The sequence below is a fragment of the Micropterus salmoides genome, unplaced genomic scaffold (genome assembly GCF_014851395.1).
Source record: "Micropterus salmoides isolate LMB-PRFRI ecotype aquatic unplaced genomic scaffold, ASM1485139v1 Ms_hic_scaffold_8, whole genome shotgun sequence".
Lineage (NCBI taxonomy): Eukaryota > Metazoa > Chordata > Actinopteri > Centrarchiformes > Centrarchidae > Micropterus > Micropterus salmoides.
Genome location: NW_024044570.1, coordinates 16,828,608 through 16,852,036, shown reverse-complemented (window position 1 = coordinate 16,852,036; position 23,429 = coordinate 16,828,608). Strand labels below are relative to the sequence as shown.

General features: G+C 39.0%; 4 protein-coding genes across 9 annotated transcripts; 1 reads left to right on the top strand and 3 right to left on the bottom strand.

Annotated features, from left to right (window-relative positions):
• Window positions 1-208: 208 nt before the first annotated feature.
• Window positions 209-4,873, bottom strand: cd151 (CD151 molecule). 3 transcript variants are annotated; one of them, XM_038706472.1, is made up of 9 exons: window positions 4,724-4,873; window positions 3,582-3,666; window positions 2,738-2,929; window positions 1,946-2,020; window positions 1,543-1,563; window positions 1,101-1,205; window positions 739-888; window positions 563-649; window positions 209-429 (listed from the first exon to the last, which is right to left on the bottom strand). In XM_038706472.1, the coding sequence occupies exons 2-9, from the start codon at window positions 3,663-3,665 to the stop codon at window positions 370-372; spliced, it is 774 nt and encodes a 257-aa protein (XP_038562400.1). In that variant the 5' UTR covers window position 3,666; window positions 4,724-4,873; the 3' UTR covers window positions 209-369. The 3 variants fall into 3 exon arrangements, with proteins under 3 accessions (XP_038562400.1, XP_038562398.1, XP_038562401.1); XM_038706470.1 differs by having other exon boundaries at window positions 733-888; window positions 4,724-4,872; XM_038706473.1 differs by lacking the exon at window positions 1,543-1,563 and having other exon boundaries at window positions 733-888; window positions 4,724-4,872.
• Window positions 4,874-5,045: 172 nt separating this feature from the next.
• cracr2b (calcium release activated channel regulator 2B) lies at window positions 5,046-16,710 on the bottom strand. Of its 2 annotated transcripts, none has more exons than XM_038706448.1 (18): window positions 16,641-16,710; window positions 14,297-14,547; window positions 14,107-14,218; window positions 13,893-14,034; window positions 11,939-12,085; window positions 11,754-11,844; window positions 11,567-11,662; window positions 11,287-11,474; window positions 10,357-10,428; window positions 10,143-10,194; window positions 9,164-9,243; window positions 8,953-9,067; window positions 8,564-8,690; window positions 6,780-6,861; window positions 6,581-6,695; window positions 6,196-6,303; window positions 5,988-6,064; window positions 5,046-5,403 (listed from the first exon to the last, which is right to left on the bottom strand). In XM_038706448.1, the coding sequence occupies exons 2-18, from the start codon at window positions 14,543-14,545 to the stop codon at window positions 5,319-5,321; spliced, it is 1,938 nt and encodes a 645-aa protein (XP_038562376.1). In that variant the 5' UTR covers window positions 14,546-14,547; window positions 16,641-16,710; the 3' UTR covers window positions 5,046-5,318. The 2 variants fall into 2 exon arrangements, with proteins under 2 accessions (XP_038562376.1, XP_038562375.1); XM_038706447.1 differs by having other exon boundaries at window positions 16,588-16,653.
• A 617-nt stretch (window positions 16,711-17,327) lies between these two features.
• Window positions 17,328-20,586, top strand: tmem138 (transmembrane protein 138). 3 transcript variants are annotated; one of them, XM_038706477.1, is made up of 5 exons: window positions 17,328-17,416; window positions 18,060-18,601; window positions 19,379-19,550; window positions 19,757-19,832; window positions 19,922-20,586. In XM_038706477.1, exons 2-5 carry the CDS (start codon window positions 18,474-18,476, stop codon window positions 20,032-20,034), a joined length of 489 nt encoding a protein of 162 aa, XP_038562405.1. In that variant the 5' UTR covers window positions 17,328-17,416; window positions 18,060-18,473; the 3' UTR covers window positions 20,035-20,586. The 3 variants fall into 3 exon arrangements, with proteins under 3 accessions (XP_038562405.1, XP_038562404.1, XP_038562406.1); XM_038706476.1 differs by having other exon boundaries at window positions 17,338-17,483; XM_038706478.1 differs by lacking the exon at window positions 17,328-17,416 and adding an exon at window positions 17,595-17,807.
• A 317-nt stretch (window positions 20,587-20,903) lies between these two features.
• Window positions 20,904-23,232, bottom strand: tmem258 (transmembrane protein 258). The gene is made up of 4 exons (XM_038706480.1): window positions 23,100-23,232; window positions 22,646-22,755; window positions 21,157-21,285; window positions 20,904-21,057 (listed from the first exon to the last, which is right to left on the bottom strand). The coding sequence occupies exons 1-3, from the start codon at window positions 23,100-23,102 to the stop codon at window positions 21,159-21,161; spliced, it is 240 nt and encodes a 79-aa protein (XP_038562408.1). The 5' UTR covers window positions 23,103-23,232; the 3' UTR covers window positions 20,904-21,057; window positions 21,157-21,158.
• Between the last annotated feature and the right edge of the window lie 197 nt (window positions 23,233-23,429).

Genomic DNA, 23,429 nt, shown 5'->3' with positions numbered 1-23,429 from the left:
TGATCTCTTTGGAACACACTGTGATTCATGGAAAAAATAGATAAACAACAAGACCAACAGAGATTGCAAATGTAGCCACAGCATGCTCATATGTCTCTGCTGTTATTTGGCTACAATTTCATCCACACATCATTATCTTAAAAAAAGGGAAGATACTTAAAACATGCAATGGCATTTTGCGGGAAAAGAACGGTGCTGACCAGCAGCATTACAGTGTCTCTAGTGTGTTTATTTTGAAAGTCATAAATTTAATTGGAACTTCACATCATCCAGAACTGTGTAAATAATTGGGACATTCAAATACCTAACAATGCATTATACAATTCATGATGTAACACATTATGGGATATCACAGAATATAAAAACAGATCAGTACAGTTCTTCTTTAAAATTTCGATAAAGGCAGCAAGTAAACATCATCCCCACAAGCTGAAAGAGAAAAGAAACAAGGAACTTGTTAGTTCCACACTGCACACAGAAACAATTATTATTCACAGGTCAGCTGCTGGCATTTTGAACTACAGAGATTAACCTCTATTTTGCTCAGTGGTTAGTGCTTTACCTGTAGGAATGCAATCCCAATGGCCACTGCACCGAGAATATACAACTGACTCAGGAAGAATTCCTCTAATTTCATAATGCAGCCACCCTTGGAGCACAAGGAAAGGTAAGAAATTAAAATCTCGTTGTAAGTGAACATTTATCCACAGCCAAATGGACAGCTGTATCTACCTCCACCTTGTAGATGTTGGAGGGATGGTCCCTGCGGCCGCAGAGGTCACTGGGAGTTTTACAGCAGCTATCAGGAATGAGCCGCTCATTCTCTGCTGCCTGGATCCACACACAGCCTCTCCAGTCTGAGAAGTTGTGACTGCCACAACACTTAAACTGACAGGGAGCCAGTGCATTGAGGTAGAAAAGAAAGAAAACGACGAGATAGTGGTCACTAACATGCAGGCTAAAGGGTCTAAATGTCATTTCACATTTAAAATTATCTGATCAAATTGACACACAGCACTGAAGTCATTTAAGTGGCATCTTTTGCCAATCTGTCTGTAAATCAGCTTTAAACATACAATATCTCTCCCACACTTTTACACCTCCTGCTGAAGTTTGTCCACAGCCTGCGTGATGCTCTCCTCCCCCGGCTGCTGGTATTTCTGCTGCATTGTCTCCTTCAAGTTCTGTCTGAGCTCCTCATCCAGCTGTGCGACAGGAGAAGCGCTTAAGTGATTGCTCAGGAAAAAAAATGTGTCACCTGCAAATCTCCTCCCATCAGTAAAAATAGCCCCATGTCAAGTTTCTTTCCTCCCTTGTAACATTCCACTGTACCTGCGCAATGCCCATACATAACTCAATACATATGAGCATGGCTCCTCTGACCCCACTCCCTGTTCCACATGAGCATTCTTCAAATGAATTTGCAAATAAAAATAGTTTTGTTGCTTGACTGACAGTGCACTGAGTGAAAACAAATCATCTTATATCAGCCTGTTAGAGAAACAGTTTGATATCAGATGGTGACAGGTGTCAGCAGTTTACCTGGTAGCAGAAAGGGAAACACTGGAGTGAGAAAAAGGGGGGAAGAAAGAGAGATGTGAGAAGGTTGGAAAAACAGGACAAATGAAGGACATGCACAGAGAGACATGCAAAGAGGATTTCACAGCAGAGAGGGCAGCAATTGAAGCAATTCATGGGTGGTAAAAAAAAAAAAAGATGATTTAAATAGAGATGATGGAGACAAGGAATCGAGTTTGAAATCACAAGCTAAATACAAGCAGAAAAAAAAGTCAGATTTGTTATTACTGCAGTCAGACTTAAACTGCATGGTAGCTACAGTAGTAAACAAAAATGTTTTTTCAGGAAATATTTATATTGAAAATGACATTATATTGAACTGACATTTATATACAAACACATACAAACAGAAGGTAAAGCACTTCACCTCTTGGTAGGTAATGTAGGCCAGCACACCAGCAATGATTTCCAGCAGAAAAATACAGAGCAACAAGATCAAATACTGTAGAGGAGGGACATGAAATAAACAAGAACACAGCTGTGAATAAACTGAAGATTACAATGATCACTTCCAGCCTGTTTTTAGATGGTGTTCAGTACACCTCTGTGCTAAAATGACATTAAATGTGATTTGTAAAAATTACATTAGCATTGAAAGTATTTTTGCATGACTAATAACAGCTAAATAAAAGTTATACTGCAGAGAATAACTGATCATACTGTGGTACAGGAAGTTATTCATTACAAAGGCCCTGGAGAATCTAGAAATAGACATAACGTCACAGAGCTTTTGCAGTTTTGCTTCTGTATTACATCCCCTCATCGTGCCTGTCTGCCTCTCTCACACACTCTTCAGTCCAAGCAGCCACTTGTGATGCCCTTCATTCCTCTGGCATGAGCCGCACTCTAAATCTAAACTCTTAAAGACACACGCTGCATGACTTTGTCCGTTATATCTGACAGTCAGGCCTGTCTGACACAATGAGCTGCACTGAACGCAGGCAGACAAGACAGAAGGTCATCAAGGATTAACTTTCACTGCACATCCAGACCAGGTTGTCTGTATATAAACAGGAACCTAAAAGTTTCTCTCCTTGGTTTCTGATTCTACATAATTAAATTGGGTTAATACATTAGTGGTGTGGAGTGAAATAAAACAACCAAGGTAAAAAACTAAAATCACTGTCAGGGGCCGTGTTTTTTGTGTGGTACATCTTACCACAATCAAAAGACTCTTCATCTCCTTCAGAGTGGCACAGCACCCGATTATCCCGGTCACTATCACAATGACCCCAGCAGCTATCAGGATATAAGCTGAGGCTGAGTAGAAGCTGGAGTTTAGTAAACTGATGTAGTCGCTCTTTTCCACCAGAGTCCACATGCCCACTGCCAGGACAGCCCCTCCTGCAAGCTAAAAGAAACATACTGTTATCAGCTCAATTCAAACCAGATGCTGATATCAAACAATGCACTACATAATTTTTTCTAGTGGGTAAAACATAGTTTCTAAAACGAGATAACGCCTGATTCTTTCACTGTCAGCCTCAAGAGACATTAAGCTGAATTTGTATTTATTATCTGAGGCACATAAATCAGTGCATAAGTTGTGAAAACTTGCAGAGTAAGTTATACAACAACTGTTCACTCTACTCTACAAACCTAAAGGGAAGAAAATGAAAGTGAAGAAAGTAAAAGCTGAAAAAGTTAACACATTTGTTACAGTTACAACGATATTGTAGGATTCTCTCTGAAGTAAAGACTGTAAGGAAGATTTGTTTGCTCCTGCATAACTAAGGCTACATGTAGTTTAGGTATATGGAGCAAAACATTAAATATTTTTATAGAATATACAGAAGGAATAGGTTGTTTTATCAAATGTAAGAAACAACAGAAATTGTGTGAGCTGTTTAATGATTCAGTGTTGTAAAAGCACAATCTTTATAATGTCTGGTTAAAAGCATGATCTTAATGCTGTAAGTTAATTATTACTACTAATGGTATTAATCATTTTGGTTTGTTGTCTTAAATACAGAGAAAATCTGAACACTTGCTCGTTGACTTACCCAAAAGAGGATGTTAAAGAGAAAAAGTAGATATTTCAGACAAATTGTCCCACAGCTCTGTGTTTTTTCAACTTGACCCTCCATTCTGAAATAAAAAATGTACAGGTTAGTACACTGTAGGTTGATGTACACACAAGGAGACCATTACCAAATCAAAACCTTAAAGAAATCCTTCTGGAGAAGATTAGGCCCAGCTGAATTAAGGGAATTAACACAAGATGCTCAGAGAGCAGGTCAAGCTCTCAAACACTGCTTTTATACTATAGTGAAGATTATTATCCCACAGTTCACTATCTTGATATTTGCATGACAGCAAGCTAAAGCCTGTTAGTACTATATCTGATTGAGACTGGTCACTTGAGCTATACATGTAGGAATTTCCTCTTTCACTCTGCTTTAGTTCCACATTTTGTGAAAAGGTGATTTACTGAGTGGAGTTCTAACACAACTAGTGGATACATGTGCTTTCTGACATGTTATTTTTTAAAGGTTTTGTATGTATTACCTTTGAGAAACATTAAATAGACCAAAAATTATATGTGGTACGTTTTAAACTTAAAGAGTTGGCATAACAAAGCAATGGGAAGAGCTAAACAGATGAAATCAAATATGTTGTGGGGAAAACAGACTTAACAACTTGTGTCATGTCATCCGGCAGACAGATATATATGTCCCCCATCCTAGTAACTTAACCTGATCTTCCCACACTCCAGCGATACACTGCTGACTTTTAACGCTTTACTTCATGAATTACACAGCCTGTTTTTATCCTAACCTGAACTGAACTTTCCTCTGCTTCCATTTTAAACACAAGTTGTGACTCTGAGCATCACAGGAGCTGGTGATTTCAAAGTTTAGACATCACAGAACATCTCTTTTTATATATTAAAAAAAAACAAAAATCAAATCAAGAGAGAGAGAGAGTAAAGGGACAATAACTGTTAAGTAATAAAACATTAAAATGTGATATGTAACACGTGAAAAATGTAATGCTATCTTCCAGCCATAAAACAAAATACTCCATGTGTAATATGTGATGTTCCAGATAAACAAAATCTCCATCAGGGTTATGGAGTTATTTTTAACTCATTGTGTCATGGAAAAACTGCTCTCCCTCTTAGCTGAGACTAAAATACTCCTACCTGATTTTAGATGGTGGGCCCTGAAGGATGTAGATTATCGGGGTAACGTCTTCCCTAGATCCTACTAACCCCAGTGTCAATGCGCTGCTGTCTTTGAAGGTTAACTGCAACAGTGTAAGTTCTCAGTTGACACTCAGACCCGAGCCTCCCACCCTAGCGTCTGTCCTCTTTTGGCACTACAGGCAGCTCGCCCCTTCACAAGCTAAACAGAGTACATGACTGCCCCCAGCTGGTTCCTCACGCATATGAGCTCTATTGGCACTAAAACAATTCTTCTTGTAAGATTTGAAAAATACTATGACAACAAAGAAGTCATCAAAAATAATAATTATAATATAATTTATTGGATGGATTATAAAGATACATAACATTACAGATACTGTTCAGCAAACTTGTTCAGAGAAAAAAAAATGGCACTGTTTTTGTCATTTTGTGATGATGGTCACTGGGATGATGATGCCCTCAGGACATGAGCAACACTCTTTTATCAGTGTGGGATTCAACATTCCCCATTACTCCATCTAACTGTCCCAACAAAGACAAATGTTAACGCAAGCATAGTGTGGACAAATGGGAATTTCCTTTCCTCTTCTCACTATGTACAGCAGCCTCTTTTAGCAGTGTCCTCGGTCAGTAAAAGTGCATCTTCACATTGTCGATCATGCTGGGACACTAACATCCTAAGATGAAGAAAAGTATTAAATCATTGTGCAGCAGAAACCACGACATTCAAGAACAAAAATGACCTACACCGCTGATCCAGCTGCCTTGCTTCATCTCAGGTTTATGACAATAACTAAATGACATGAACTACATTCGTACATGCCAGTTTGTCAGGTACATCCCTTTTACATCAATGATAGGAGACTGAATATGAGAAACAGTGCTCAAACATTTAGTTGATGAGTTGACTCCGCAACAATTTTGGAAATGATTAATCATTTAAGTAAATTATCAAGCAAGAATGCCAAATGTGAGTTCAGGCTTCTTAAATGGGATGATTTGATACTTTTCTCAGTTTTGTGTCACTGTAAAACAGAATGTCTTTTGGTTACAACACTCCAATCACATAACAGTAGGATTTTTACATGGCTGCTGTATTAGACTGTATACCTAAAAACTGGTAACTGAGTGTATTTTGGCTGCAGTGAAAAACACAGTGACCAATTAAGTGTACCAACAAAATGCCAAAACAACAGATCCAAACATTTTGCAGTATATAGATGATGTGACGAACATACAGCAAAGAAATAAGAAGCCATACCCAGCAAGATCAGTCATCAGCTCATTCACGTTACATCCAGTTTTGGCGCTGCACTCGTAAAACAAAGCTTGGTGCTGCTGTATAAACCAAGAAGTAAAACAACAAACATTTAATTTATCTGAAAGGTAATTATAATGTTCCTTCCTTAGCAGTGGCACTATGAGTAAATCACAGCAGAAACTAGTTTGACTATTCAAATGTGCCTCACCTCTGCTAGTCTCTGCCCCTCGACTGTTGTCACTTTTCTGCTGTGACTGTCTGCCAGGTCCAGCTTGTTCGCCAGCAGCATCAGCACAGCACCGTCACACATCTTTTCCTGGGACAGACAGGTTACAATACACACTCTTATCAGTGTTGAGAACTAAGGCAAAAATCATCAATGGTGAGGAAAGATATTTCATTATCTACATAAACATCAGAAGGAAAACAAAACCCAAAACGAAAAGAAATATTAAAGATTTATCATTAACATAGTGTCTATAGAGATTAATTTTACTCTGTACTGTCAATTACCTGGATGTGTATTCAAATTTGGGACAAACTGATTTACATGTTTTTACATCAAACCACCCATGACTTCTCCACCTGCTCACCTTCACAGAGTCCATCCATCCTCGCACAGAGGTGAAGGAGGGGGAGCAAGTTACGTCGTACATCACAAGGATACCGTCAGCTTTGCGAAAGTACTGCTCAGTGATGCTGTGGAACCTGAGCAGACATTGGTGAAAGGAATGAGAAATGAATGATGCCCACAAAACGCTAAACTGAGTGTAAAGCTGTGTTGCATCTGACCTCTCCTGTCCTGCAGTGTCCCAGAGCTGCAGGATGATGGTGGCGGAGCCCAGAGTTAAAGTCTTCATCTGAAAGTCTATACCTAGAAGCAACAGGGGACCCATGCTTTCATACTTTCCTTACATATACAGGTGCTGGTCATATAATTACAATATAATCAAAAAGTTGATTTATTTCAGTAATTCCATTCAAAAAGTGAAACTTGGATGTTATATTCATTCATTACACACAGACTGATACATTTCAAATGTTTATTTAATTTAATTGTGATGATTAAAACTGACAACTAATGAAAATCCCAAATTCAGTATCTCTGAAAATTAGAATATTACTTAAGACCAATACAAAAAAAAAAAAAAAAGGATTTTTAGAAATGTTGGCCAACTGAAAAGTATGAGCATGTACAGCACTCAATACTTAGTTGGGGCTCCTTTTGCCTGAATTACTGCAGCAATGCGGCGTGGCATGGAGTCGATCAGTCTGTGGTACTGCTCAGGTGTTATGAGAGCCCAGGTTGCTCTGATAGTGGCCTTCAGCTCTTCTGCATTGTTGGGTCGGGCGTATCGCATCTTCCTCTTCACAATACCCCATAGATTTTCTATAGGGTTAAGGTCAGGCGAGTTTGCTGGCCAATTAAGAACAGGGATACCATGGTCCTTAAACCAGATACTGGTAGCTTTGGCACTGTGTGCAGGTGCCAAGTTCTGTTGGAAAATGAAATCTGCATCTCCATAAAGTTGGTCAGCAGCAGGAAGCATGAAGTGCTTTAAAACTTCCTGGTAGACGGCTGCGTTGACCTTGGACCTCAGAAAACACAGTGGACCAACACCAGCAGATGACATGGCACCCCAAACCATCACTGACTGTGGAAACTTTACACTGGACTTCAAGCAACGTTGAGTCTGTGCCTCTCCTCTCTTCCTCCAGACTCTGGGACCTTGATTTCCAAAGGAAATGCAAAATTTACTTTCATCAGAGAACATAACTTTGGACCACTCAGCAGCAGTCCAGCCCTTTTTGTCTTTAGCCCAGACGAGACGCTTCTGACGCTGTGTCTTGTTCAAGAGTGACTTGACACAAGGAATGCGACAGCTGAAACCCATGTCTTGCATACGTCTGTGCGTGGTGGTTCTTGAAGCACTGACTCCAGCTGCAGTCCACTCTGTGTGAATCTCCCCCACATTTTTGAATGGGTTTTGTTTCACAATCCTCTCCAGGGTGTGGTTATCCCCTTGTGCTTGTACACTTTTTTCTACCACATCTTTTCCTTCTCTTCGCCTCTCTATTAATGTGCTGGACACAGAGCTCTGTGAACAGCCAGCCTCTTTAGCAATGACCTTTTGTGTTTTGCCCTCCTTTTGCAAGGTGTCAATGGTCATCTTTTGGACAGCTGTCAAGTCAGCAGTCTTCCCCATGATTGTGTAGCCTACAGAATTAGACTGAGAGACCATTTAAAGGCCTTTGCAGGTTTTGAGTTAATTGGCTGATTAGTGTGTGGCACCAGGTGTATTCAATATTGAACCTTTTCACAATATTCTTTTTCTGAGATACTGATTTTGGGGTTTTCATTAGTTGTCAGTTATAATCATCAAAATTAAAAGGAATGAACACTTCAAATACATCAGTCTGTGTGGAATGAATGAATACATTATACAAGTTTCACTTTTTGAATGGAATTACTGAAATAAATCAACTTTTTGATGATATTCTAATTATATGACCAGCACTTGTACACTGAAGTGCACGTTAATCATTGTGAGAGTGATAATAAAAGAAAAGCTTACCGACAGTAGCACTCATTTTACTGTAGAAGTGTCCCATGCAGTAGTGCTGGATGAAGGAGGTCTTACCCACCCCTGAGTTACCCAGGAATACCACCTTGAACACCCGCTGAGGACTGACAATTTTGCTCTAAAATTCAGGTAAAGGGACCAAACTTACCATTTTGATATCAGTGTCACGTCTTTTTTTCTTTAAGAGGATGCACGTTTTAGCCAAAAGCTCATGCACGTTTTAGCCAAAGGCTCATGCAAATCTGTTCTCCATCATAGCTGCGCAGAATACAAAAGCCTGAGAATATTATCTGCATTATAGGTCTCTAGCTGCTGCAAGTGTTAAAAAAAATGAATGTATTTGGGATTTTATGTATTTATAGATTTAGTATGTTCCCTACCTGAGTTTGCATCTGTTTTTCACACCTGACTCTACATGATGGTTGGTGTCTCTTGGATGAATTTGTCATCTCTCTGTCTTTGTCCTGCTCCAATACATTGGATGAGCTCAGCTGTCTTCAGAATTAATGAATACACAAAATTAGCTGCAATCTGCCTCCCATTACTGCAAAGATGATAAATGTGACTTCAGGTGCAGTTAGTCATACAAACCTTTTCAATGGATTGTCTTGCAGGAAGTAGTTACCTATGACTGACCCTTTCTTCTGCAAAGTCTTTGTGACATGTGGATTCTAAAAAAGGTGTTTGTGGAAAGTGAGGCAGAAGAAATTAGTAGCATTAAGATGTTTATAATATAAGGTTTTATAGAAAAAATATATGGGTGCTATAGTAAATTTCCAAGAACACGTTCTTCTCTGTAGAAACAATAATTGTTTCACATACAGATTATTTGATATGTACATTTATAAAACAAGAATTCAGTCCAATAGTGAAATTTATTCTACTGCAAAGAAGTTTAACGTCATAATCAGCAATACACTTATTTGATTATAAATGACAAAATTACAAGAAATAACCAACAGGTGTTCATTGTGTTATTGGTCAATATGGTTTCTTGAATTAATATGTTGTATTCTTTGTCACTTGTTTGTTCAGAAAGTTGATCAAGAGTGACTCTTAGAAGTTCAAATAAAAAAAAAAAAGATTTTCTAAAGAAAGTTGATGGGATTAAGGGGAACCTGTTACAAGAGAAGCACATCTTTTGGAATAGATGGTGATAAATAAAGGGCTTTATTAGTTTGTTAAATACTGACAAACTTTTGTTTTTCTGCATAAATAGTGCTATGTACATTAATAAACATGTAAAACAATCTTTCTTTCAAGTTGACACAGGACAGAATAAATGTCTTTTCACTTCACTGACCACATCTACAAGAGAAAAGAAAGGCATTGCTGACATTGCAAAAGTCAGGAGTAATGTCAGTGACATTAAGTTCAATCAATAACCAAACAATAACAAACAGCTGCTCATATAAATAATCATTGTCCAGAGGATGGAATAAAGCGTGATGCCATCCCGCCAAGACTTAGCTTAGGTCGGATAAATCTGCTGTGTCCATGGGGTACAAAGGTCTTCACTAAGGTAATAAGTTAATGGCAGAGGAGGAAGGACAGTGGGTCTGTGACTAACCCTCTTAGACTGTTGGGCATCTTTCTCGTCCCGCAGCCTCTTGTTCATATCCCTGACACAAAGAGAGAAAATCATTTAGATCAGCTGATTCATGTTTACAGCGGTGATTGGGTGAGCTGTATGAAAAAACACATCATCGCTGCACAGGTATGTTTAACCTAAAGTTTTCTCAACAAAATAATGTTTGATTTAAACAGCAGCTGTTTAGACGTACCTCAATAGTTCCAGTTGTCTCAAGAGACTATCTTTCTCTTTCTGCATGTTCCTTGACACCTTCATCACATTTCTATTGTCACGCAAACAAAAGGTTGTTAAAGAATGATTCATGAGATATTAAATATTTTTGGTTATTGTCAACAAATTCCAAGAAAAGCAACGAAAACCAACAACTAATTGATCCTTCTAAGTATTATCAAAAGCCTGAAATAACTTAATATACTATCAATAACACAAATGTGAGACAGAAAATAGTCCCCCCCTCAAAAAACACTATTTACTTCTGTCTGAGTAACATTTGCAAAATGTACATGTAATCTGTAACTTTTTAAAATGGTTATATAAAAAAATTTTGAAAGATGTATGTCTTCAGTAGAGACAAATGTGCCTTTGAGACAGGGTAGGGACGTCGGAAAGTATTGAGAGACAGACAAACACATAGTTGGCCTATTGAAAATACAGAATTAAGCCGGTCTTTTCCTTTAATAAACTCCTGGTATTCTTGGATATCTGATCAGGTCAGCTGCCAGGGACATATGAGTAATTTTTACTCACAACTGAGAAAACTATTAAGCTACTAAACTTGCTACTAAAATTGATTGCTTATGGAAATCTTATTTTCTCCACATTTGGGTATTTTTAAACTTGTTTGACATAGAAAAGTTATACATGTTTCTGTTTTTCTAGTCTTGGTCTCTTAACAGTCTGCATCTAGTTTGATTGGAACTGAAAAGAGAGATCATATGACTCCCATGTGTTGGGTTTCTTTTTTTTTTTTACACCACTGCACTCACGCACTTTGTAATCAAATTTACTATTACTAGAAAAATGTTTCAGTCATACTTCCAGGACACACAGTGTTTTCAATTTCTGATATAACAGTTGGGACCTTTACAGTATGTAGCTATCTGTGCTGTGAATAACTCACGTCTGTCTGGCCACTTGTTCCTGAGCAGCGCTGATCTGCAACAGGCTGAGCTGGCCCAGAGCAGCCTGCAGCTGCTCTCTGCTGCTCTCCACCTGCTCCTGTAACTGGATGTTGAGGCTCCGTAGCTTCTGGTTCTGCTGCTTGATGTTTGCCTGTTCACAGCTCAGCTGCCGGATTCTGGTTTCCAGCTTAGGACAAAGACAGGTCCTGCTGATTCATTCCTTAAACCTCAACTTTTCCCACTCTTCAAATATGACATTATAACTATTTGCACGCCTACCTCTTTCTGTTTTGCCAGTGTATTGTCCAACTCTTGCTCCCGCATCTTCAGCTGCTCCTCAAGTCGCTGCCCTCTCTGCTTCTGTCTAATGCTGTCCTTGATTTCACAATAAATTCATTAAAAGCTGTTTTAATGATCACTTTGGTTAAATGGCACAAAAGCTGGACTAAATAGCACATGTCTGTACCTGAGCCAGATGTTTCTCTCTCTCCTCTCGGATTTGGCCTTCCATTTCTTCATATATGGACCGAACAACCTGATCATGTTCGCTCTCCCGTCTAAAACAGAAAAAAAGTTCAATGATTTTAGAAAACTCAAAAGGGCATAATTAATGTATATTGTATGCAGAGGACGGTGGGCGGAAGTTGGGACCTGCGTAGAGCTTGTTCTAGACTATCTCTCTCTCTGATGGAGTCCTGTAAATGGGACACTGCGTGGATCAGGACACCTTCCAGGATGCTCAGCAGCTCTGGTCTTTCTCTCTGGAGTTCACACCACAGAGAACAGAACATCTGCTGACTGAAACACAACACGCAACTGTTAGGAGATAGAGCGGGTTGTCCTCTGACCACAGGTCAGATGTCGAAGTGTCCTTGGGTAAGAAACCGACAAATTGCTCCTGATGGTTGGCCAGCGCTTTTACATTTACGAATATAAAATGAATATAAAGTGCTTTGGATTAAAGCGCAATATGTAGCCGTTTAACCATTCAATTGTTAAAGTGACTGAGATCTGACCTTAACAGCACAACATCACTCACTTATATTACAAAAAGGTCCAATGTTTAAATTATATATACAGTAGGTGCATCAAGCATCTTTATTGTGACCAGCAGATTCCTATAAGATATCTATTGTTTGCTCAAGAAACATTTTGTTAAAGAGAGGAGAATATGTAAATATATTATTTTACAACAAAATACTTGTAAGATCATTAACAAAGTGGAATCAAAGTAGCAGAGATCGCTAAAATAAAATCACTGAACATTTTAATATTTTCATATGGAACTGCCAGGATACCATACTGTTGTTCGTAACTATATATATTTTCCCCAAATTGCTCTAGTTTCTCTTTTTTTTCCTACCGCGTACAGTAGAGAAAATGCATCTTGTGTGTAGTATTTAATTATTATATATTCTTTCATTCAAAACCTGCCGTACATGTCAACACAACATTTGACTATCCTTCAGGTCAAGTAAATTGCCACGATCCTGGTCTGAATCTGTCTGTGTTTGTGTTTAAAAGTGGTCATGTTGAAGACCATGTTTGGGTAATGTACTAATATCTAACTATGATTTTGACTTTATTTTTTTAACTTCTGCAAATGATATGCGATCTGTATGTGCTTTGTAATCAACAGTATGAATGGGGAAATTAAGCGGTGTGTCAGGCAGCTGCTTCAGATGCCACAGGAGGGGAGGAGTCAAAGAGAAACTCAAGATATGTTGAAGTAAACGTCCTACTGAGGATGTTAGGTTCACAACATCAGTTGCCAGAGTTACTGATTTAGGGTTTATCTGATCTCGATCTCTGAAACACAAAAACCCAGTTTCCCTCATCTCAGGCTTAACATACTCAGAAATCTAATCCCGCTTTCTGAAATGGGGACCCAGTCTATAACCCTGCCTGAAAACTTCCCTGTTTTTGTTCCTGGATCTTTGCTGTACTTTTGCCCTTTCTGGATTTTGTTTCCTTATGGATATGTTTGGCCACTCTTCTCTGTAAGTGTGCTCTCCTTTAGTTAATAAATCATAGAACTGAAACTGCTCTGCTCCTGTGTCTTGCGTTTGGGTCCTCAACCTGTTTACACACAAGACTAACCGTGACATAAATACAGTATGCAAATACTGCTATATAGCAAGGAACACTTGAATGATTCATATGTGTGCTAAATGGATACAATCCCAGTAGTTCAATTATAAGTACTATTTAAAACAGTTTCTGAGATTTTAGGAAGACATGGTCCCCCTTGAGCTAATATTTGAAGATCTACATTAAGTTGTCAGTTTAGTACACCTAACTAAAACAATTGCAGTCTAATAGTCCTGTAATGAATTCTACCTACATGAAGGTTATAATGTTCTGTTTTTATATAAACTGCTTTAGGGAGCTGTTTATTCAACTTTACCCCATTTATATTGATGAAGGTGGGCTAAATAACATAACACCACTGTATTGGGCTGCATTGGGTTTAGCTAAGTGTACTTAATAAACTGGCAACTGAGTGCAGCTGGTACTACACATTCTACTGTAGAAGTCAAGGGGAAATCTCAGCGTACAGTCTTGATGGGACTCAATGGAAATAAGTCTGTGATAGTGATCTTACTCGTTGAAGAGTTTGTCAGCACCCAGCTCCATTAGTATGTTTGCAAATCTGACTGCAGCGGGGTCCTGGGACGAGTCCACCTCGTCTTCTTCTGATTCGTCTTCACCCATCTCAGTTGTGTCCTCCAGCCCCACCAAATCACCTACACCAGAGAGGATTGTGGATGACTTCTTTTTTATGGACGCACAGTAACGTTACCCATAACGTCACTCACCAAGTCCTTTGTTGAACTCAGCAGGAGTGAGGAATCCATTGCTCTGTCGGTCCAGACTCTCAAACACTGTCTCCAGCTGTTCAGGGGAAAGCGGCAACTCCCCTTGTAGCCTCTGACCGCAAGGAGATGGAAATTTCAAGACTCTAGAATCGGCCTGAATTTTTTCCTTCTAACCACAACAGCTGCTCACCTGCATATCCCGCTTTGTGATGAAACCTTTCCCCTCTTTGTCACACAGCACAAACAGCTCCTTGGCCATGGTCTCTGCCTGCGGGCTTCCTGGCACCGCCTCTCTGCCGCTAGGTGAAGCCAGCGGTCTGCGTCCTCGGCCTGGCATGGGGCTCCCAGCTGGTAGGCCCCGCGGTCTGGGGCTCACTGGTACTGCCTCACCACTGCCTTGAGCCACCAGCACTTCGCCATCATTCAGCCACTTAGACATCACTGCAGAGGAAAACGGGTATGGTGTTGGTGTGTGTTTCATGTATTACTATATACTTGTTGACCTCTTAGTTTGTCATTTGGTATTTACTTATTCACTTTATTTGTCTGGGGGTCATAAGAAGTAGAGCTACAGAGATTTATCAATTAATTGATAAGTCAACAGACCGCAAAATAATCTGCAACAATTTTGATAATCCCTTATTTCAGGTATTTATTCACTAATTTAGTCACCCGAATTAAGTGAAAAAATGCAACCATTTGGTAGTTCCAGCTTCTCAAAAGAGAGGATTTCCTGCTTTTCTTTGTCACATATATTAAATAAAAATAATTGAATGTCTTTGGGTTTTTCTACTTTTGTTCAAACAAAACAAGATTTAAGGTTGTCACCTTAGACTCTGGAAGGTTGTGATGGGCTTTATTTTCACTGTTTTCTGACAAGAATTTGTTCGAATAGATATTGATTGAAAAAATAATTATAGTTGCAGCCCTAATGATAAGTCCTTCAGTATTTCAACAGTCTGAGGCATACTCAGAGACATTCACTTTTACTCTCGATGAACCAGAATTAATTAAAAGACACTCTGGACGTTCTCTCGCTGCAAGCCATTGTGAGAATCTGGCCTTACAGGTCCTCCCTTGTCAAACATGAAGTGCAGAACAAACTTAGCAAGCTGTGACTGCACACTTTATCTACAGCTGCTGTAATCTGGTGTCAGACATGTCTACACTCAATAAGATTTTATAACTGTTTGAGGTATCCAGAATGACAGCATGTTATTTTATAGATTTCTATCCACAAAAATTATTAGCTTCATGCAGCACAACCAGCTGTCCTCGCTATTTATTTAGGTGAGGACAATGTAAATAAATGTGATGCTGCTACTGCATGAATGTGCACCAGGATGTGCAGAGGGTAAAAAACAGGATGGTGTCATGTGAGAAGGGTTACTGTGTACTTGAAGGGGAGGGCAGATAGCCGGGGGAGAGGAGATGCAAATACAACATTTGCAGTTTTTTGCATTGTCAGAAAAACCACAATTGCACAACTAATTTTACTCTTAAGAACTACAGGGGAAAACATGCCTCAGGACCTCCATGAACATCCATAAAACAGTGATTTATGACAGAGCATGACAAGCATCACACATAATCAGTCTTCATGTTAGATGACAGTTCTATTACACAAGAAGAACATATCAGCATAAATCAAATTATCATTTAAATAGAATTAGAAATGTTTCAAAATGCAGAAGAAAGATATGTGTACAGGTCAACAGGCTAAGGAGCACACTGAATTGAAATATTGCCCCTCCATCCTATCTCTTCACTCATGCTATCTAGGGAATTAAACCAATACCTAAAAGTATGACTCATAATGGCTAGTAAAGCATCTTGCTGATGATCTATGAAGCCTTTAAATCTTACTTATAGCATAGGAGATACTCTGGGATCTCAGATAAGAGACTTATATGTTAAGGATCGTGCATGCCAATAAGCCAGCAGTCACGCCAAAGGTCAAATAAATTAACACGCCTAACACACTGTTTAGCAAGGTCGGTGTGCGGTGCAAGATAGAGCTGAAAGTAACTTCACGTAATTACAGCGTTTACAACGTAACGTTATTCCAGGCTACAAAACTGTCAAAAAAGATCTTGCACTTTCTGTGATACATGTCAACTTAAAAGTCCATACTGAGTCCGACTATGTGGGTTAAGAACGTGTTTCTAGAAAGCACTGTACCAGCTCTCATTATAAAACAGCAAGTTAAACTGACAGCATGGAAATGCAGATTAGCGTTTGACTGAAACACAGCTCGTAGCCTACAAACGAAGCAAATGAAATGGCTCATATGCGTCCAATGTTTGTAGCAATGATGCCAGCCGAGGTAACCCAAACCAAGAGAATTAAGTAATGTAACATACATGAATTATTAAAGAAGCAAAGACCCCCGCACAACAGTTTCTCGGTTGTTAATGCAAAGTTAACACAGCAGCGAGAAAGTAAACATAAACGCTGTCTTAAAATTGGTAAATTACTTACATTACTGTATTTTAAATGGATTCAACGAAGTTGTAGACACTTTGACTACTCACCTACTGCGAACTTGACGCAGGTGTGCACTACCTTTGACCACCTCGGGGTAGTTCAGTGAGTTTAGCCGCAGGGTGGCAGTAAGGACCGCGTGCAAGCTACGTATACCGTAATACCCGACGAATTTAATGCTCCCACCTTTCCCACCAAAATGTTATTTGTTTTCACTTCCACACAGCAGCTCATTTTAGTAACATTTAGGAAATAACAGTCACTGCAACCATACCACAACATCTCTTTTTAAAATTTATTTCAAAATGGCTTTATTGGCACGAAAAACGCTTTGATGGTTTTAAATTTGTTTTCTTCTGGTTGTCCTCAGGTTATGGCATGCAAGTGTATTAGCTGCAATTATTTCACATCTTTGTGTTTCACCTTGTAGTTATGGATGTTTCCTATATTATTTTTGGTCTCAAATTCGGGATAGGTTTCATTAATTGGGGGGAAGTAGTTTTCTCTTAGATCTTTGTATTTTTCACATTTGCTGTTTCCTGTGATGTACAAAGTGACCATATCGGCCTGTCTCGATGGCCAGGTTATATTCTCTAAATCTGTACATTGTCGTGGTTTTCCGTAGTTTTTTGTTTTTTTTAATGTTATATACAGTCTATGGTTATGACAAACATTATTTTCTTGTGATTTCCGATAACCTCTAAACCCGTAATTACGGTATTAATGTAGCGTTACCATGGACTTTACGGAAATACATACGTTACCGCTGAAAAGCAGCAGTGGACGCTGCAACTGGGCAGCATTGTTTGGCGATAAAAGGAGGAATGTGAGTTATGTAGTGGTTCTTCTTGGCACCGGGTGACTTATTTTCATTCTTCACACGTTTGTTTCTGGTACGTAGCTGTTGGTTTTTGTGAAGCCTACTTATACAACAGAATCAAACAACGTTATGATGGTTCACATAGCAAACGTGTCTGGAGGGTGTTTCTCTAAATTAAAATCTGAGCTGTGCCAGTGCCATCATAGTGATTTGATGTGGAAAAAAGATTGTGAAACAGTCTGTCGTAACTCTATTACCCGTCTCCCAGATTATCTTCAGACAGGACTAAATAACACTAGGCTACCGTCATAGATGGATTAGATGCGTAAAAGAAAGTAAGAGAGTGTAGGCTATCACCAGAGCAACAAAAGAAGAGATGGTGGTTTCCGCGTAACTGGTAGGTTAAATTAATCTGTAATCCCAGACTTGACCCTTCCACGATCGCCTGTGTAACAGCCTAATCATGTGAAGCTTAATTTACATGTTTGGTTTTACTGCTAATTTAGCTGTCTGCCCCACAGACGACAAGTTACAACCACCGTCGTCTACTGCACCGGAGATGGGTAGAGGGACAATATATGAGTTACTGGGATGTGGGGAAAAAATCGGCGTCTCTGTTGTTTCACAGTTTTTTTGTTCGTCTTCGCAGGACATGCAGCTGACGGGAGACTTTCCACATCAGAGATGTCAACATGCGGAATACGAAAAGATCTCAAACATCTAAACTGAAATGTCGGACTTCCTGCTGCAATCATCACCAAGATACTTTCACCCCTGAGGACAACAAACAGCATATTCCCGAACAAAGGGACAACCCAGAGTGAAGTTCTCCTAAAGCAGTAGAACATTTAAAGGGAAATCACCAGTTAATGACTATGTAGATTGGCAAGTTGTGTGACCTCTGCTGTTTACTTTTATACTTTAGTATGTAGGAGGTGAAGTGAATCTACACCAAACAGACAAATAATTTTGGAAGTCTAAAGAAAAACAGCTAACTTACAGGCAAGGAGGCTGGAGGGACTGTAGACTGAAGCTCGGTGGTTTGCATGATCAGCCCCTGAAGATGCTCCACACTGGTAACTACTCATTGGTGTTGCTGATCCAGCTGACACTGTTGGCCTATGACCTCTTTGTCAACTCCTTCAGTGAACTCCTGAGAGGTGCGCCTGTCATCCAACTAGTGCTATTCATGTAAGTCACTCACTTAACTACATGCTGAAATGATTGTTGATTGTTGGTTATCAAGTAAAACTACCTGACTAAACTAACACTGTTCTGTTTGCATCTTCAAACATGTGCAGACTTGCTTTGTCCTCTTCATATCATTATTGTTTGTCATATAATTATAAATTGTAGTATTTTTATCATTATTCATATTTTATAAATTAATTGACCAACCACTTGATCCAAGAGATTAATCAATAAAGAAATGATAATATTTGTGGCTCTCATTTGAGAGAGATGGACTATATCCACCGGTACATATGTTTAAGGCTGAAAATAGAAGTAAGTAATTGATGATTAATGAACTGATCCCAGCAGTTGCTACAGATTTACATTAATCAGATGCTTATAAGTAATTTTACTTTATTCACAGGAAGTATTTGCACTTAGTTTAGAGGTTACTAAATTTAATCAGTGGTTAGTCTTTATTAAATAGCCAGTCTGTCTAGCAACTGTTAAAAAACAGCACTGTGCCTTCATTGGAGAGAACAAGTCATCTTCTTGATTAAGCAGTTTGGCTTCAACAGTAGAGTTTTAACCATTACAACACAGCCTGGTCAGTGAACGAAGCCAGTGAATGAAACATAATTTTTGTGAGTCGTCGACCCATACAGGGTCTATATAGATTTTTTGAAAAAACTGATAGGTACCCATTTTGCACAGTATCCTTCTCTCGTCACATGTATTTTGCTTACACTCTACTGCGGTTTATCAGCAATAAACCAGTGTAATCTGTGTCTACAGCATCCAGGACATTGCCATCTTGTTCAACGTGATCATCATTCTGCTGATGATGTTCAACACCTACGTGTTCCAGGTCGGCCTGTTGTCCCTGCTGCTGGAGAGATTCAGGGCACTTCTGATATTCTCTGTTCTTTACCTGATCCTCAGCATCTGCTTCCACTGCTGGGTGTTGGTACGCTTTGTCACACCATCACGGACACCTGCATGTCAACTCTGTGCAAACACTAAATCAAAACTGACACATTTTAGAATGTGTATCTTTAGTGACATAGTGATGGAATCAATGTCATCCATGTATAAAATGTCTTATATCAGAGTAAGTGAGCACAATGTTCACTCATACAAACTATACCTGATAAGTATTTCCTTTTTTTCTAGAACCTTAGATGGCTCAAGTCAAACCGTTTTGTTTGGACGGATGGTCTTCAAGCTCTTTTTGTTTTCCAGAGAACAGGTAATTGCAGATTAATTTAGAGTTACGTTTTCCATCCCACAAACTATTTCCTTTGGTCACTGAGTAACTAGACTTCTTTCTGTTAACAGCGGCAGTGTTATATTACTACTTATACAAACGCACAGCAGAGTTTATGGGAGACCCGAGGCTGTATGAGGACTCTCTGTGGCTGCGTGACGCCTTCGCCAGAGCTCGTCAGTGAAGAAGGGACAGCTGCATTATCATCAGCTTACAAATGACCCTTGGAAAGCATTACACTATTAAACGGAACAAAGCAATTAGCTGATGTTGAACACTGATGGAATTCACTAACGGGTCAAGAGAACGAAGGGAAGTCTCAACCACAGTTTCTGTTTACTGGCTCTTTGTAGCCAAGCAGGCAGCCGGCCAAATGGTTTACAGCAACATGTAAGCCAGCCATGGTATGTGTAGTATTGTATTCATCAGGATTGGATCTGTTAATCTATGTGGCCTTTGTAAATCATTTTGAGTCGCAGGCTAAATGAAAGGTAGAAAGGAAAGTTTAGGGAACAACTGTTACAGATGCAGGTATCGCCTCCCATGATCTGTATATAATGTACCATGTAGAACAATATATTGTGATAGTTTTGTTGGAAATGTTGTTATTCCCTGCGAAGATGGAAGTATGTGCTGTTAATGTAATTTTAATAAGCCAATTTTCATGTGAACCCAGTTGTCTTTGGGGATCTTTGAATCGTGTTCCTGCTGTTTTTAATAAATAATCCTTCTCTAATCCAGGTGTAATCCTTCATCACTAGGGTAGTCAGTATTATCCTGGAGACAAGGTGAAACACAGTGCTCTATTTTTAACACAAAGATTAATCAGGGATTGAGGTTTTAGGCGCCAGTAGTGAAACGCACTATAAATAGTCTTCAGTGTGTCAAAATAACCTAATCTCAAGCACCCAACTGGTTAAGTTGCAGTGAATTTAAGATCTCATCTTAATAAAAATGTTAACATTCTTTGTTATATAAAATCTATGGAATTATGAGATCCATGGATTATTGCAAGCATTGATAATACCAGGGTCAACAAAGAAATACACCAAAGGTTGTACAAATCCACTTTACTTGTGAAAAGAAAACCAGAGTCCATATGATCCCAAAATATTGTCAGTGAAGTCCAATTAAATCCAGTTTGTGTTGTGTGTGATGTCCTTGGTTACACTGGAATGTGTCATTCTTCTAAATCAGTCACCCAAAACTGCAGAGTGAGAGGAAACAAAGTTAACCAATACAAAACAGTTTCAGTGATTAAAAATAAAAACTATTAGACAAGTTAGATATTTGATTTTAAACGTACATTCATACGTAGATGCCAACCCAGAGTAGTAAGAACAGCACACCGAAGCCCATGAAAAGGGAAGCTACGAGGGAGATCAGCAGCTCTTTGTAGACGTCCCTGGTGTATTTTGTCGATGTCACCTCATAGCTGACGCAAAGTTAAGGACTAGCTCATAAAAAGTACAACATGCAATTATCCACAGTGCTGGTTTATCAAAATGTATACAGTCATCCTGTTTTCTTGAAATGACATTACATAAAATCAAAGTTGGAAAAATAGTGAAAATTGCATTTTGATTATCAAATGAGTATAATTGAAAAATGTGCCCGTTTAACACAAGTTTTACTTACAAAACTTTTGCAACATCGGAAAATATTACACTTAAATTTCGACTTTGTCTTTGTTCCATTTATGGATTTTGTATGTTTTTTATTTTAATTAATGATTGTGCCATTCAATGGCTTAATTATGTCTATCAGCATGTACTGCATTATGATGTAAAATTATGATAAATAATAATCTCTTTCAACTAAGTACAGCTAACCTGGGAATTTGTTTAAAATATGTGTGAGAATATGACTGCTTGTGTTTCTTCTTGGTGCATGTTTGTCCAGCATTAATGCAAAGCTAACCTCCTTGAAGTGGATGGACTACAACATGTAAAGGCATGGTTATGATCCTTAACTTAATCTTGTACGGTCTTACTGCAGGTTGCTATTCTGCAGTAGCCAGTGGTGAAAGAAGTACTCAGACCATTTACTTAAGTAAAAGTAGCAATTCTACAGTGTAAAATACGAGCTAAAGTCCTGCATTCGAATTTATAAATGTCAAATTTATAAAAGTGTAAATTTGGGCATGGAGTTCAACAGAGCTTCACAGGTTGCCACTGGAGTCCTCTTCCGCTCCTCCATGACGACATCACGGAGCTGGTGGATGTTAGAGACCTTGCGCTCCTCCACCTTCCGTTTGAGGATGCCCCACAGATGCTCGATAGGGTTTAGGTCTGGAGATATGCTTTGCCAGTCCATCACCTTCAATGAACTGTAGCTCCCCAGTATTGGCAGCACTTATCCAGCCCCATCACTAATTATAATCCAGTAATATATACTGGATTATAATTAGTGATACTTTAATGTGTAAGCATCACTAATGTTACAGCTGGTAAAGGTTGGGCTATTTGCAGCTACTTTATATAATGCCAGGTAGCTTGATCCAAAATTATACATAATAATTTATTATTTGAGTTATATTTTGTATTAATAAACAGAATCTGCAAAGCAACTAATGCTGTCAAATAAATAAAAAGTACAACATAGGCTTCCAAGATGTAGTGGAGTAGAAGTATAGTACCTCAAAAATGCACCTGACATGTAAAAGTTAGTACTTAATTAAATGTACGTAGTTACATTTTACCATTGGCTATAGCCTCATGGTCTCTGGTATGACCCCTTCATATTAACCACATATACAGATTGCTGTGTATGTAGAACAAGAAGTAAAAGGATACACGAAGAACCAGGCAGTGAAGAACATGCCGATGGCCAGCAGCACTACAGTGAGGTGGGGGAACACAGCCGGGTTCACCGGGCTGGTGTATCTGGTCATTGCCTCGAGTTCCTGCACAACACAGAGACAAGCAGGTTAGACAAACCACATCACCTCCACGACTCCAGCTTTACTTCCAACTATAATGTACCGAGTCTAGCGTACAGCATTTGATTAGTGTTACAGAACCATCTGATTTTGTCATAACAGAGCAGCTAAATCAGTGAATATGACAGGAGAAGCTAATGTTCCTGTGCTATCTGCATATCCAACGTTTTCGCCAGACAAAGCAGAATTTCACATAGAAAGCGCATTGCTTTGCTGATGAAATTGCGAGTGACGTGTACAGACACACCACATAACATCAGATAATAGAGTTTAAATTATATAAACAAGATAAAGAAGCGTAATTCTACCATTTTGTATGAAGCAAGCTGCTGTTGTATGGTCCAAGATGAAAAGGCCACGTACTGACTATCGCTTCCTGGTGTTTTCGTGACGTACAGTTGACGTTCTTACGTCGGCCATTTGAACCCTCAGTTTAGTCTTTTAGGCTGTCATCCAGGCTTTTTCTCCTGGTTTGGTGATTTTCTAACGCACAAACTGCACGCTACATTAATACATCTAAACCCTCCCAGTGTCTTTTCGTAATCATATGCTTTTTAAAGCTTGTTTGGCGGTGGTGAGCAATACGCTACCCGAGAAGCCAGATTCAGGGCGTTAATTTATCCATATCGCACTAACCC